General features: G+C 41.8%; 1 protein-coding gene across 21 annotated transcripts in view; it reads right to left on the reverse strand.

The window, feature by feature from the left end:
* Positions 1 to 298: 298 nt before the first annotated feature.
* LOC119457585 (protein sprint) overlaps positions 299 to 14,997 on the reverse strand; it is an 89,868-nt gene continuing 75,169 nt past the window's right edge. For 11 of the 21 annotated variants that reach the window (XM_049670249.1, XM_049670251.1, XM_049670253.1 and 8 more), the window contains exons 14-19: positions 13,795 to 13,926; positions 11,588 to 11,645; positions 10,126 to 10,367; positions 9,763 to 9,910; positions 9,595 to 9,669; positions 299 to 8,024 (exon numbers count right to left, since the gene is read on the reverse strand). In XM_049670249.1, coding sequence (XP_049526206.1) covers positions 7,891 to 8,024; positions 9,595 to 9,669; positions 9,763 to 9,910; positions 10,126 to 10,367; positions 11,588 to 11,645; positions 13,795 to 13,926 — 789 coding nt within the window. In that variant the 3' untranslated portion in view covers positions 299 to 7,890. The remainder of the gene's footprint in view (positions 8,025 to 9,594; positions 9,670 to 9,762; positions 9,911 to 10,125; positions 10,368 to 11,587; positions 11,646 to 13,794; positions 13,927 to 14,997) is intronic. The other 10 variants (XR_007467726.1, XR_007467724.1, XM_049670246.1 and 7 more) reach the window with 9 other exon arrangements.

The following is a 14,997-nucleotide window of genomic DNA, read 5'->3' on the forward strand; positions in this document are numbered from 1 at the left end:
TACATAATCTACTTTGCAGAAATTTTCATAGAACCTACAAATTGGTTAAGGTACCAGCTAAAGGGTTAAAAATTAGAAACTATCCAACACTGCAGAAAGCTGCGTGTCTGAAAATACACAAGCCTTTTTACAAGCTGACAGGATACCTGCCGGGTGCCAAGGCTAAGTCTGCAAAAGACAGCAAGACAGGGTTTATGCAACAAAAGCCACACAACAGGAGTGGCATAGATGCTCCCACTCTTCTGGCCATTTCAACTGCTGGCGAAGCCATCTACGACAGAAAACAGACAACCAACACTTTGCCCGAGGAAGTTTATTCAGGCACTGAAGTGATGCCCACCAATATATTCATTGTAACCTTAGCTTGTTCGCCTGCAAACAAGAACACCACTGCCAAAATTACAGCCAATCCAGCCCAGTCACGGCAGTCAAAAAGCAGAGAGAAATGTTGGTGTCAAAACAACAAATTCACAAAACGCAAGGTAGCGGGAGTCATGTAAATACTATGAGAGGCTCATAATAAACCATGTCCAGGAAACAGACATGGCTGCAGCATAGCAGCAATGAACACGGCAGTCACATGAAACAAACAAGCTACAAGATAAAAAGCTGTAAAAAATAGTGTCATGTACAGCACACTTCATATACCTAAAACGTTGCATAGGCTTAAAATGTCAGGTGTACAAGACAACCTCACACTCGGCTTTGTCGATCACAGAAAAAGTTGACACAAGGAAGGCAGCCTATACATCAGCACAGTAGAGTATTTACGAGTACGCTTGTTTAATTACATGCACCATTTCTAAGCATGAAACACAGAACAGGACAAAAGTGAGATACACCTGAACAGATCACCAGTGCAAGTTATGCTAAAACGGTTATCAATAAAATATGAAATCACAGAACAGAATACGCCATGGCCAGCAGGACGATTAGCAGTTGCATATCTGTAAAGTGACCAGACAGGCTGATATAGGTATAACATATCCTGGTTTCATGTGTGCTGTACTTTCATCCTCACGGCTTGGACCAAGCTGTACCAGTGAGAGAGGCTCGTAATTGGAAAACATATGCGCTGGCACTCAATGCTGCAAGTAAACTATCAATGCGATCTTGTTAAACTGACCTTGGCAAAGGAATGCAAAAATTTACATGGCCTACTTCAAACATTTAGACAGCACTGGCACCAGCCTGTGTACAGCCAAAGCATCAAATTTAACTTCACCAGCCAGTTTATGGTAATGCAGAGGGCAAAGGTAAATTCGAAACAGAACACTTCTGTCTCGTCTACAAAATAAATCTGGTGCCTGCTTGCATACACACAGCCAGTTCCAAATATCACGTCTGTGCTGGAAGCAATGTATATAAAGAAGAGAGAAAATGTTTGCCAAGCTACACTCATTGCGAAGTCCCAAGGCTCCACATCTAAGCGTATGATAGAGTAACCACCCCCGCTCCTATATATCTCTATCCTTTCCCCCTAGATAATCCAAAAAAGTCTGCTCACCATACACATAAAGCAAATTGCACACTGACAGACACCAAGAGCAACAAGCTTGCATCATGTTTTTCCTGCAATGGTATTAAACATGGCACACAGCCTTTCCCCCACATCAGTGAGGTAGCACTCATGCAATTTCATACTGATACTGGTCTACCACGGACATGTTTTGTACAGCAGAAGCATTAAAAATAGACAAGCCTCCCATAAGTGCTCAATTAGAAGCACAACTTCCAAAAACTGTCAAGCACTTATTAAATCGTTAGGCGTGCAACAATCGATTCCCCACTACAGGCGCTACAGAAAAATTCAGCATGATCAGCAACATATTACACATTTTTTCACTCTAGTAAAATAATTCCTGCTCATCCAACTCATTCTACATGCTATAGTGCTCGAGACACAATTTAGACTTGCTCATGACGACTATGTGTGTGATAGGAAACGCAGCAAATAGCTTCAATTCCCAAAGCAGTATAAGTTGTTGACAATAATTGTCAAGAACACATACTGCTTTGGGAATCAGGAATATGCTGCAGTTCTTAAGCCAAACTTGCTCATGCTAATTGAACATGGCAAACAAAGCAGGCTTGCATGCCAGTTTGTCACACTTATAAAGTATCCTGCCCCCCAATTTGCTGAAAATTTACAGAAAGTATGTGGAAACTCGAAGGCTTGGAAGGTATGCATGTACTTGCTTCTGAAAGGAGGAAGTCCACTGTATAGTGGGCAGATCAATGTTTATGTTATACTACGGCTGTACTCTTTAATTGATTGCTGTCAGCGATAACTTGACTTACAATTGTTGTCTGGCTTGATGCCTTGCTATACAGGAAGGCACTCTTGGACATTGTCATTTCTGCTGTTATTTCAGGGGCTCTTTACCAAATTTTAAGACATTTCGTGAGCTGGCACTCAAGATAGCTTCCCCAGTAACCAAAGGCACACCAGTGAACTGAAGTCATGCAGTTGGCTCTCAAGTCGATTTTAATCAAGTTGTGTGCACATTGAGAAGGCACTCACCATCATAATCTAAAAACTAAAAACAAAAATACAACTCTGTTGCTGTACTGTTGCCATGTGAGCACAAGCTCACACTTCTGCATCTATATCATGAGTACTGAGTAATCCGCTGCTTGGTGCCAAGTTTTGGGTGCAGCCACAACCTGGACGATGTGAATTTGAGGCACCAGTTGCTGATTGTCAGTCTTAACTGTTGCCTGGTATAGTATTTTTCAATACAAAGTTTTGGTAAAGAACAATTGCTTTTCCGGCTCGACTTTGTTTTTAGCCAAGTCCTCAGAGTGAGGGGTACAAACAGTGTTGTGGGCAGATCGTTCATGGTACTTAAACAATTAACATTAATCTTCTACTTTGTAGCAATGCCAGCACACTGCTATCCACACACCTAGCAAAAAAATCACAATGTACTGCGTACAGGCCGCTGCATGCACAAGCAAGCTTGGCAAAAAATCTTAAAACAACCGTTTACTGAAAGAAGCAATTGTTATGGATATTATGTACATATAATCTGCAATGTTAAGGTTTCTAAAAATCAATTCACAAAAACACAGAACACTTTTAGCAATGCTGGTGCACAGTGTGTGAAAATGATAATGATTCATTGTATAATTTCTTATGTTAAGTTATAGCGTGAAAAATAAAAACTAGACAACACCTTTTGCTGAAGGAGATAAAAAAAAAAAAAAAAACTGCACTTCCACCAAACATTCCCCAGCAGGACACTGACATATGAACGAAACTAATTTCCGTGGAATAAAGACATTGAGGGTATGAAACTCTAGTTGGAAGGTATTTTCACCTATGCTAAAAGTGTGACTTGGTGGAAACCATCTGAACCATATGTGAGTGCATTATGGCCCTTGTATCAAAATAGAGCATGCAAGTTATTTCAAGTCCGTTCCAGGCTCCAGATGCCTAAGGCACCAGTTTCGCAAAACACCTGCACTACATATGATCCGAAAAACACATTGCTTAATTTGTAACGTCAGTTACCTGTTCAAGTATACCATAGTAGACAACTGTAATCTCCAGAAGCAACGAAATGGTCACATACATAAAATAAACAGTCAGTTTTCTTTCCAAAGTGGGACGGTCGTCATTTGCATATACACCAGATGCTACACGCTAACGGACTAGACACTTATATGAACTGCTACAACACTGCCGTCTTAAGTGCATTCAGCCAGCAGTTATCAAGAGCACCCATGACAATGAAATACAGCATGTAATTTGCTATTGGACGGCAAGCATGCAGATATAGCTTAAACAAACACCAACATTTAGTGTAAACCCAGTCTTAGGCTTGTAGAGCTCCTGTACTCCATGAGGTTACAAAGATGGGGTGCTACTAGCATCAATAGCAACTGTTTGATGGTGGGCAAAGAAGTTGAACGTTTTCAAAGGGTTTCACTGCTTTTCGGACAGTAGATAGTACTTCAGTGGAGCAAAGACAGACTGCCAGTGACAGGCATTTTAATGAGCTGCCCTGGGGTCTGCATAGACATCTACGCTGAGAACAATTCTCCATCACGCCAAAATGTGAAGGCTTTGCTTTCACTTTGTGGCATTTTGCACTTCTACATAATCCTTGGCTCACACGCACCTTCTTTTAATGGCGAGTTACATTCCTTGATGGTCAGCTTACTGTAGCCAACAAAGTACAATTTAGCTTGTGTCAACAGCCATTATAGCAGCCAAGTCTGTACCATGTTACGGTTACTTTGCTGAATGAAGCCTTGCATACACAACCATCAGCAGTCCAGTCGACAATTCAAGGAAAGTAGGTATGTCATTCTCACATGGTGCCATCAGCTCTGTAAAAGTGCAAAATGCTACAAATGCAGCTTCAGGATGACAACTTATTTACACAAAAGACAGCACAACACGCAAAGCGCTAGAGACACACTTTACTAAGCACTATCAGATTTTACTCTTCTTTTCTAAGCACACAATTTGGCTTAGAAAAAAAGAGAATTAGCATGGCAGCATCTAGCATTCATCACCCAAAATTCCTGCTTGGTTTCGTTGTTGCGTGCAAGTTCACCTACCCTGAATGATTATATATTTTCACACTGTACGCAAGTTCTTTTTCTTACATTGTCACTTCCCTAAATCATTTCAGCTCACTAAATTTTCACTCAAGGTGATTGAAACAAAATGTCACAATGTTGACTATGTGTGCATTGCTGAATTCAGCTTGCTGTGGCTATGCTGGTGACTGTGGTACTCCCTCCTGTTTTTAAAATGTACAGGAGGAGAAGTTGTAAAAGAAAATTCATAAAGAAAAGCTGCAATTTATTATTACTCAGTGTCTTCCTTATGAAGTTGCTTATATGTTCTACCAATGAGAGGATGAAATGAATTATGAATTTTGTTGGTGTTTTCAAGGACATGCAAAAAATAATGTAGTTGGAAGCAGACTTCCAAGCTGCTAACTAAGATAACAATTACCAAATAAACATGACACATCAACTATTATACACCTCAGATGACAAGAGACATTACACCCACATTCCAGGTGAGAAGCCAGACCCTTTGCAATGGTTCAAGATGAAACAAGTTTGGATTAATGAGGCTGAGAAAGGTTCAAGCAGAAAAACTTAATTGCCTACAGCTTCCTCAGAGCATCTTCATATTACGTACTTCATAAATGAGACGTACCCAGTGTTCTTTTCAAGCAGTCGTGCACAACTAGTACAGCTAGACAAACTTCCAGAGGTGTTTCTTAAAAGAACCTATGTTAATTCAACATCTCACAACCAATTAAAACCAACTTCTTTACATAAACACCCAAGCTGAGTAACTGCTCATTTACGAGACATGCAGCTTCCATTTCTTGATTATGTTACAAAGCACTGAGATTAGCTGAACAGGTGAATATTACACAAAATGGGCTATTAAGACAATGAAACTGGAAACTAATCTCTGGCAACAGCGAAGTATCACAACCTACTCTCTTTCTTGATGGCCATCACTTTTACTAACACAGCCATGAACATTGAATCGAGATAAAGTAGTCTTTTTTTGTTGTTGTTTTTTTGTAAAGAAGAGAAAAACACCCTGTATGTGCCACAAAAAAAAAAAAAACAGCCTTGCACAATTGCAGGCCTTCTTTGCGCAATTTCGTTGTAGCAACTTTCTTGTGTTTGTGCTTAAAGGCTGCTAATAATGAGTAGTGCGGATTGCCAAAGAACTGCTGCAGTTACACCTTGTTTGAGAGCCTAATGCAGTAAAACCTTTTCATGCCTGACACTAGTGGTAGTACATAGAATGGTCAAAAGCTGTATTTGCGGCTTCACAGGCACAGTTATACCTGAATGTAACGAGTTTCAATGCATAAAAATTCTTGATGTAATGACTAATTTTTACTTTTTATAAAACATTGTTCATAGAAAGCCATGCATTTTTAGTTTTAAGATAATGCAAGTGTGTTTATCTGCAGTTTCAATACTTGACTTCAGTCTCAAATGAGCGAGGCATTAAATGGAAACCGTATTGCGAGTGCCAGTGCCTAAACGATTTATTTGCATACGGTTCTTTGCTGATGTACTACGATAGTATTACAAGGTAATGCCATTTTCAGATGCAAGCTCTGACATTGCATAGCCTGCAAGTTTGTGCAATAAAAAGCTACTGCAGTCTTCAAGCGAGAAGTGAAACAAGCGTTTTACTTGATAGTGCTTACGTACGCTTCAGGTAGTGCGTAAGTGATGAAGGCTCATGGCGCAAACATGTAGAGTGCTCATAAAGCGCAGAGCCCGTGCGTGATGGTTAGTGTAAAATGCAGTGACAGGCGCTTCCTACGGAAAGCAGTATACATATGCTGTATGAACGTACATGACAGGACACACCGGAGGCCACAGGGATACGAATTTTGATGATACTTAGTCAATGAGCTTCACTCTGAACTAGCTTCAAACGACTTCACTCGAGCTTCAATCAACTACGGACACAGTCAAAAAGGAAACAAAAACACCTTTATGCACCGCATCAGCGAAGTGCTGTTCAAAGGTGAAGGGGCTGCAGGATTTAGAAAAGCTACAGAGGTTTTCATGCAAAATGTGTACGGAATGTTGCAGTTGGTAACACTCTCTTACTTTTCACAGTGCATACAAATTATGCATGAAGCGTTTGGCGCACATGAGGCTCAGGATGGTGTGCAGCTGCAAGAGCTGTCTCTTACAAACAGCATGGGTGGAAAGCGTGATAGGACAAGCTGCAAGTCATCTGGGAAAAAAATTTCGTGGTGTTGCCAACACTTAAGTCTCTGAGCTTCCAGCCTATAGACTATCAACTGCAGAAACAACCATAGAACAGACTGAGACACCTCTATGCATCAGGTTGATGCAGCACAGGGATAGTGCGGTATGTGCTACCTGTTGCAACTGGCATGGTGTATTCTCAGGAAAGAGGAATGCAGCTCATGTACAGATAATTTGTTACATATTTTTTTTCCCCCGAGTTTCCCGAGTTATTCAGGCCCACATCTTGGGGTGTGGCCAGTACAAGGGTTATCGTCCTTACACAAAAATATACGGCATTTCGATGTAACGAAGCTATGTGATGATTTTTGTGACTTCGTTATAGTATCAAGGTTTAACTGTAATATTTCTTAAGTCTAACTGCATACATGAGTATTTGAACCGCAAGCCTACATACCCTGTGTTAATTCATCTCGATGTCGTAGTAAAGTATGAAACACTACTTTGCACTTCCTTGTCACAATATATGCCTGCACAGCAGCGTCCTCCCAACCAAAAAGTTGTAGCCTCAACAATAAAGCCTGTTTACGACACTTGGGGGGGAACAGGCAGCAAAGCAGGCCATGTACCATAAATTTAAATCTATAATTTTCCCTCTGCAGGCTTGTTTCCCTCTGCAGGCTCAAACCTCTTTGTTATAAGGAAGAGTGGTTCATATGGGGACAGAAAACATGATAAAAACAAGCATTACAAAATTTTTCTCATGCAGTGAAAACATCTTGGAGTGTTGGCCTAACAAAGTGGGCAACTAGCCAGCCCACTAAGGGACCACACAGAGCATAATTTTGAATGCATGATGTGTCTTGCTTGATTTGAAATATTGTACACCCGTACCTCGAGAACATTATTTCACGTCAAGCTCTGTTCTCAACTAGGAATGATAAGCTCATGCATCCCAATAACCGGGGGACACAAACAAATAATTCTGCAGCCTGTGCACTTCTGTCTTTTTTTTTTTTTTTCCTGGCTGAGCAAACAATCTACCACCAAATAAGCCAAACGCGAGAGCACATTGCAAGTCCACAATAGCAAAATGTGCAATGCTGGAGAGTTTTGTTCGGAAGCACTCCAAAGGCCCGCAGACCTGGTCGACCAAACGATGGGTCAAGCTGACTTGTCACTGAACGGCCACACAAACTTGACATCGTAGCGCTTGTAAGCAAAGCGGCACTCAACACCACTCGTGAGAAGGTCTGCCTTGATAGCCTGAGGACAGTCGTTGTCAGTCAACTGTGTCTCTGCAGAGAGAAAGAAAAAATGGCCATTCTATATTTGTGTGAAGGTTCTCAAGCCACTACGTTTCAAACATAGAAGGCAATGCTACTAAGGCTAAAGAAACTTCTCCCACTGCTTGCATTCACGACAGATAAATAGTGCATCACAATTGAAAAAAAGATATAGGTACACATTGATGCGAAATTAAGTCTCACATAGTGAAATCTTGATAATTCATAATTCCAACTCGAACGTGCTTGAAAACATGTTATAATTAAGCTGGATTCGAAATATAGGAAGCTCTTTGAATGGAGGACTTGCGTGCAGCGCTGCATTAGGTAGCGCACGTGCATTGTGCTAACGAATAAGTGAAGATTTCTGGAAGTGTGGCTTCACAGCAGGGCATCGCTGCTGCGGTGAAGATAAGCTTCCAGGCAAAATTTTCACCGCTGTGAAGCCGTACCTTAAGGCACAACTTGCATATAATCTGCACTCCAATTTTACTACAAAATATTAAGGCAAGGGTTATTCGCGCTACAATACAGTACTTGCAATGGGAGACGGGAGCAGCAGCCAGCGCACAGTCACCAAGTGAGTTGGCGTACTGCTGAGAGCATGATCTTTGGGCATGCTCTGGGGCATGGTGTGTTTGAATTATCCGTCACAAGTACTTACACGTTTGATTTGCTGGGGTGTTTTCACACATTTAAATACACATAATTTTACACGACCACTGTCATCAGTTTTAATAAATCAAAAGTTCAAATTGATGAGATTTCACTGTTCTTATATGTCGCAGTTTGATGCATTTGTTACAGGAAAGGCATCAGCAGTCTGAACACATTTACCACTGATTGATTGGAACGAGATGTTTCTGCGACTGGTGACGACAGCGCACCATTTGTGTTCACGACCAGAGCATAGTACTACCTACTTCACATTCTGGAAGCACAATGGTGCATGAATATTACGTCATATTTGACGTAAACATGCATCCACAAATTGCAGTTGCAATGCAGCCGACTTCCGTTGAGGCAATTTTTGACCCAATTTGCTTGGAAAAAAACACAACAAGGGTGTTCGTTAGAATCAGGTAAATACCGTAATCAAACATTGTGAGTCACAGTTATTGCTTGAAAATCTTCCTAGGGCAGGCTGAAAATAGGCGCTTTAAACAGGAGGTGACGTGTGTTCAACGCATTGACTGTCCCCTGCACTCCGCCAAGACAGACGCTGCTATTAAAGGGGCTACTATTGGGCTCGTAGGGGTCAGGTGACTGGGCAAATTCGAATTATCTGGCGAAGGCCGATTTTAGGAGCAAAACAACAAAGTTTATGCCCATGGAAACGCATGGGCACCGGCCAGGACCTTCGGCCCGGATCAAATTAACTGAAAAATCTAATTAACCAAAGTTGAATTAACGGAAGTCTACTGTATATGAAGCAGTTATTTCATACAAATCATCGCGGATGAAGAACAACTGCATTGCGAAACGCATGGAGTTAGACTTCCATGACTCCCCTATTTGCAAGACTTCCGCAGCGTTGCCTGCTATGTATGAAATAGCGTATAGAGCAGTCGTATGCACCCACCTTCTCCTTTGACTAGCTTGAATAGGCCATAATCTTCGGGATTTGTGACCCTGAACTTGTGTGCTATCATCTTTCCTGCAATGAAAGAAGTAGAAAGGTTGCACTGACCGACATTTGCTGATTGGCAATGTTCTTGGTACTTGAGCTAGACTGTCTCTGGGTACTCACGAACTTCCTTGGCAGTCATGTGGGGCAGCACAGGCAGCGTCTTGGCCACAATGCTGCCACTGAGCTCATCTGGGATGACAATCTGCATGAAGCCCTGGAGGTCAGCCATTCGAGGGTAGCGAAACAAAGGTGGCTGGGCAGAGGCCTCCTACAACCAGTGACAGACACCAGGAAGGGGCATGACTCATCGACACCAATGAGGTGCACGGAACGGTTCACGATTAAAGGTCGGCATTTTTACTTCAAACTGAGAAAGACATAAGTGAGCAGTAGTGCATTTTTGAGAAGTTCGGTGAGCATTACACGAGAAATCCCTCTGAGAAGGTGAGCATTACACGAGAAAAAAAAAGTGCAGAGACACACCTTGCAGGAAGAACCTTCGGTAGACTGCGGGGGTGTGGTCACAGCATCAGCAGCACCAGGCTGGTCCTCACTGTCACGCAAAGACTTGAGAACGTGCACGGCACTGCTCAGGGTGGTGAGGTAGTAGCCACCTTCACCGGTGAGCAGAGAAGGGTGCAACAGCCCCCACATGTAGTCGGCTTCCACTTCAGCTGACACCAGGCCACATTGTACCAGAACGTGCAGAAAGATGGGCAGGAAGTCTGCACGGACCAACCAGCAATCTTGTGAGGTGAGCAAGTTAAAGTACAGTAGACAAGCGGCCCCGTAAAGTGACCCAAGCAGCCAATAAAAGCTAAAAAAGAACTGAATAAATGCTAACTGCACGTGGAATATTAATTTACAGTTTTTTTAACTCCATCCCTACCACGGGGAAAATAAGTTTTTTGTAGGTTAAGCCAGATTTTTTTTTTTCTGAAGGAACTACTGCACCCGATGTTTTATGTAATACATAAACAAAAAGCCAAATGAATGCACTTTTCATGCATAACAGTTTTTTTTAATGAAATGTATGTCATAAAAAAGATATAAATCGCAAAATCAAGATTGTGGGATAAAATTTAACAATGTTACAAGACACGCTTGTACTTTTTAAGAAAAAAATGTTACAAAATTTATGAGATATACAAAATGTATTGTTGTCTAATAATCACGATCTCCAAAAAAATCTACATTTTGCATTGAACAGGTATTCCACTAGAAAAATTTCACTGCAAGCACTACAGTTGGGTATGCTGGGCAGTGAAATGCCAATGTTCCGGGCTGCCAATGTTCCGGGCTGGTTTGCATCGTCATCGCTCTCAGAGTCAAACTTGGATGAAGAAGCAGCATCCTCAGACTGGCTGCTGCACAATCCATGGATAAAATCAGCCGCAGATACAGCGTAATCGCAAGATCTACAATCTTGCGAAGCGCGTGCCACGCTCTCCCCCGGAGGCGGCAATTTTTGCTTTCAACTTTGACAACCGCAAAATTTCGAAGCGCGCTCAAAAATTACCACCTGGCGGGAAAAAAGTGAACTGCTTAGAAAACAAAAATATAGTTCTCCTTCACGTCTGATGGCACAGTGTGTCCGTGAGCAGCGCGGAAAGTCTCGAAAGCGACGTTTCAAACCATCGATAGCAGGCTAACGATGCCCAATGGGCATGTTACGGAAAGAGTTAATGCAGTAGCATTAGGAGTGTCAAAGTGGAAAAAAGTGTTGTGAGCGAAGCTAGTCATAAGAGAGAGAGAGAGATAGTGAGTGAGTGAGTTGCCTGTAGCAGATATTATAGTTCTAGTCCATGAGCTAGGTTATTGAGAGAGGCAGACTTATGGTGGCTCTTATGGGCTGCCGAGAACCAGTTTGAATTATCAGTTCGCATTACGCGACTTTAAATTGTGTCTCGCAAAAGGATGATAGAAAAATCATGCTCGTACTTACCATCCGCACCCAATGAAAAAGACTCGCCCTCAGGTTGCGACTTGCGGTCCCTCTGCACCTGTAATTCCACAGAAACTCTCGAGTGATTATTAAATGTATTGCAGAACACAAGGTTCAGAAGAACAAGTCACTCTAAGACATGCCACTCACGTATGGTTATACATGTGCCTATGGTTTAAATGCAGAAGCTTGGCTCCCCAGTACTATTGCTGTCCTTTGTCAACTTCCATGAAGCACCATCCCAAAATACTATTTTTCTTTGAGTAAGCCTCCTATTCTTGCAGTAATACCTTGTAGTAATACTCCTATACTCAGCAACAAAGTAGCAGTCACCAATGAAACTGATGGTACGGCAGCAATTCTGTTCATAACTGCGGCATTTGCATCATCTTGCACATGAGTCACATCTGCAAAACTGATAGATTCCATGCAGTGCTCAAAATATTTGGCTATAGTAAAAACTGGAATGCGGCTCGGCTTTTCCAAAAATCTTGGGATGTGAGAGCCTGCCCCGTGGTGGCCACAGTGTGCAACCTTTCGGCTATTTTGTCTATCCCTGCCTGAGCAGTCGTTATAGCTAACACAGACTTCCACAGCCCAATGCCTGCAACCCAATCCAAATTATCATGCACATATCTGATGGCACGGTAGCAGGGAGGTTGCTATGACTCGACGCTTATAGAATGCACAACATGCAAGTGATGACCATGGCTACGAGTGGACATGTAAGGAATAGTAAGTCAGGGTGAATGACGTGAGAATCCACTAAGCTGGTGGCATCAGTGAGTGCTGCCACAGTCGAGCGACCTGATAGATCCCAGCAACAGCAAAGGGAATGCAAGTAGGAGCTTGCCTCCATACCACATTCATGACATGGACAACGGATTCATGTTGTCTACAATAGTGAAGAAGGGATTCCAGATCACCCAAAACTTTGAACATTGTGCACAATGCAGGGTTTGCACAGAACATTTGGCTCAAAATGCAAGGACAATGCAAGGATTTCAAGGATTCCAAAGGCTAGAATTCAAGGAGGAGGAAACAAACCCTTGTTCATACACATGCACTGAAATGTTGTGAAATCTCCTTCTAAGATGGAATTTCTTGCAGCTAAGCAGCTGCTGTGTTGGAGTCGGCTTCAAGCACTTCGAGTGGCTTTTCAAAGTTGACTTTCCCCTTGTAATGATGTCAATAACCTTTTGGCAAGATGGCTAATATAGTGCCTGGCTTAAGCCAAAGATACCTGTTGTGTTAAAGCCAAGTGGCTGAAACTTACTTCTGCCAGGCAATTGAATTCTAGGGCCCATAGGACTTGGAAATGGAGCCATGATGGCTGCGGTGTGGACCAAGTAGCCAAACAAAATGGTGGCTTGGCATGCTTGGTCGCTTGATCTGGATTTGTCTAGCTCTGTGATGGCAATGGCGATTTAAACAGGCTGGCCTTTGGCGGCGGTGGTCATGCCACATTGCAATCGTTCAGCGACACTCTCAAAAGAGAATGTCTAGCATAGTTTCTCGATAGACTGGGTCCATGGAATATCCCCTATGCAGAGCTTGTTGCTCTGAATGCTTGAAAGTCACCCTCAACCCCAAGTTTTCAAGGAATGCAAGGAGCACATTTATTTTCAAGAAGCTTTAGGGCCCTCAAATCTTTTTTTTTTTTAATTCAGAGTTTTCGAGGATTTCAAGGAGGTGTACGAACTCTGACAATGCATTTCAGCCAGGGAAGTTCCCGAAATAGTATTGCAAGCAATGGTCTCACTGAGACCCTACAGTAATTGGCTGTTTTTATGTACTCTGCTTTTTAAAGTTCTTCCAATATTAAATCATGCACATGAGCACATTAAAAAAATGTATTTTGGCAAGTCAGTTCCCCGGAAGCCCACAAGGAGGAAGGTTTATGAACGGGAAAGCTATCATCCATGAAGCTACAAAGGAAGTTTGTACCAGTTTCCATACAAAGGAAACCCATATACTTTGTAGCTTCCTGCTATAGTTGGGTGGAGGACAATTTTTTAAAATTTTCCCTCTCAAAAACATAATTTGCATAACTGCTGCTTTGGCTTGGATATTTGACAGATACTTGAATATGCAAGCGGGCAAACCACTTTCACCTCAAGTTTCTCTTCATTTGTCACTAATAGGACCAATTAGAAAAAGAAACTACTAAAGTGATAAAAGGAGAAAATGAAACAAAGGCCACTCACACTGCTATATATGACAGATATGGCTGACAGCAGATTCTCCAGCTTCCTCAGTGGTGAGTACGCCTTCTGCAGCTTGACCAGGAAATGCTGCACAAGCTCCAGTGTGACGCCCCGTGGTGGCTCGAAGTCACTCTGGTTGGGGTAAGAAATATTGCATGACAACCACTGAGCATACCTCCCTCTGCACTAGGTTTGCTTCCAATTACGATTTCTTGTTACCACCTGTCTGCACTAACTACAGTAAAAAACACACCTACAATCGCTACCCTTACATCCTGGAATAGTTTGCCTCTTCCACAACCTGCCTAGTTAAATGCACTTCAAAGCTTCTAAGAGGACTTTAGACCTCTGATAACTTGCCCTATTAATTGTTTGTGATTTTAAGTAGTTACTGTTATTTTGTTGAAGTTTCATTCCCACATTGCTGTCTCTTTCTTATTTTTTTGCAATTTTTACACTGCTTCACTGGCTTGTTTGTTTCTCTACTACTAAAATTGTATATGTTTTGCCACTTCCATTATTTTTTCTTTATATTTATACTGCACTATATTGGAGAAAAGCATTGCTTGATTACATTTTTAGCAGTAGATTTTCTTGTGTTCTCTCTGCTATTAGTTCACTCTGCTGTAGCGCTGCAGTGTTGCTGACCTACAGCAATTTATACAGTTTTGTTCTAATTTCTAACTCGAGGGTTCCGTTTTCAGCAACCCTACTCTGGGACCCTCGTTTGCATACATGCATTATGCAATTTCTGTTATTATAAATAAACTCACTCAAAAACCACACACAGAGCTACATTAAAGATACCCCCTTTGCTAGGCCAGTAGGTGGTATAGGGGCAATCTAATTGCATTTATGCCTGGGTACATGGACTTCATTGAGCTGTCATAAGACAAGCTTTTCATCCATGTTCCCTGCATTTCTCTTGTACGGAATGCAGAAATAAAAATGAATGAATGAATGAATCATTTATTCATTAATTTATTTATTCAATACTGCAAACCTTGTACAGGTCCAAGCAGGGTGAGTAAAAAGGTAAAGAAAGCAAATACAACAGAGTTAATAACGTTTCAAAAACATCAAATTGAGGAGACATAAAATTGAGGCGAAAGGCAATAAAGAATCATTCCCAACATTTTCAACACTTTATCATTGATGCACTGATGTTTAAGCTATAGAATGTCACTTGCCTCAGCTTCCTAT

This window comes from Dermacentor silvarum, chromosome 7 (assembly GCF_013339745.2).
Source record: "Dermacentor silvarum isolate Dsil-2018 chromosome 7, BIME_Dsil_1.4, whole genome shotgun sequence".
Lineage (NCBI taxonomy): Eukaryota > Metazoa > Arthropoda > Arachnida > Ixodida > Ixodidae > Dermacentor > Dermacentor silvarum.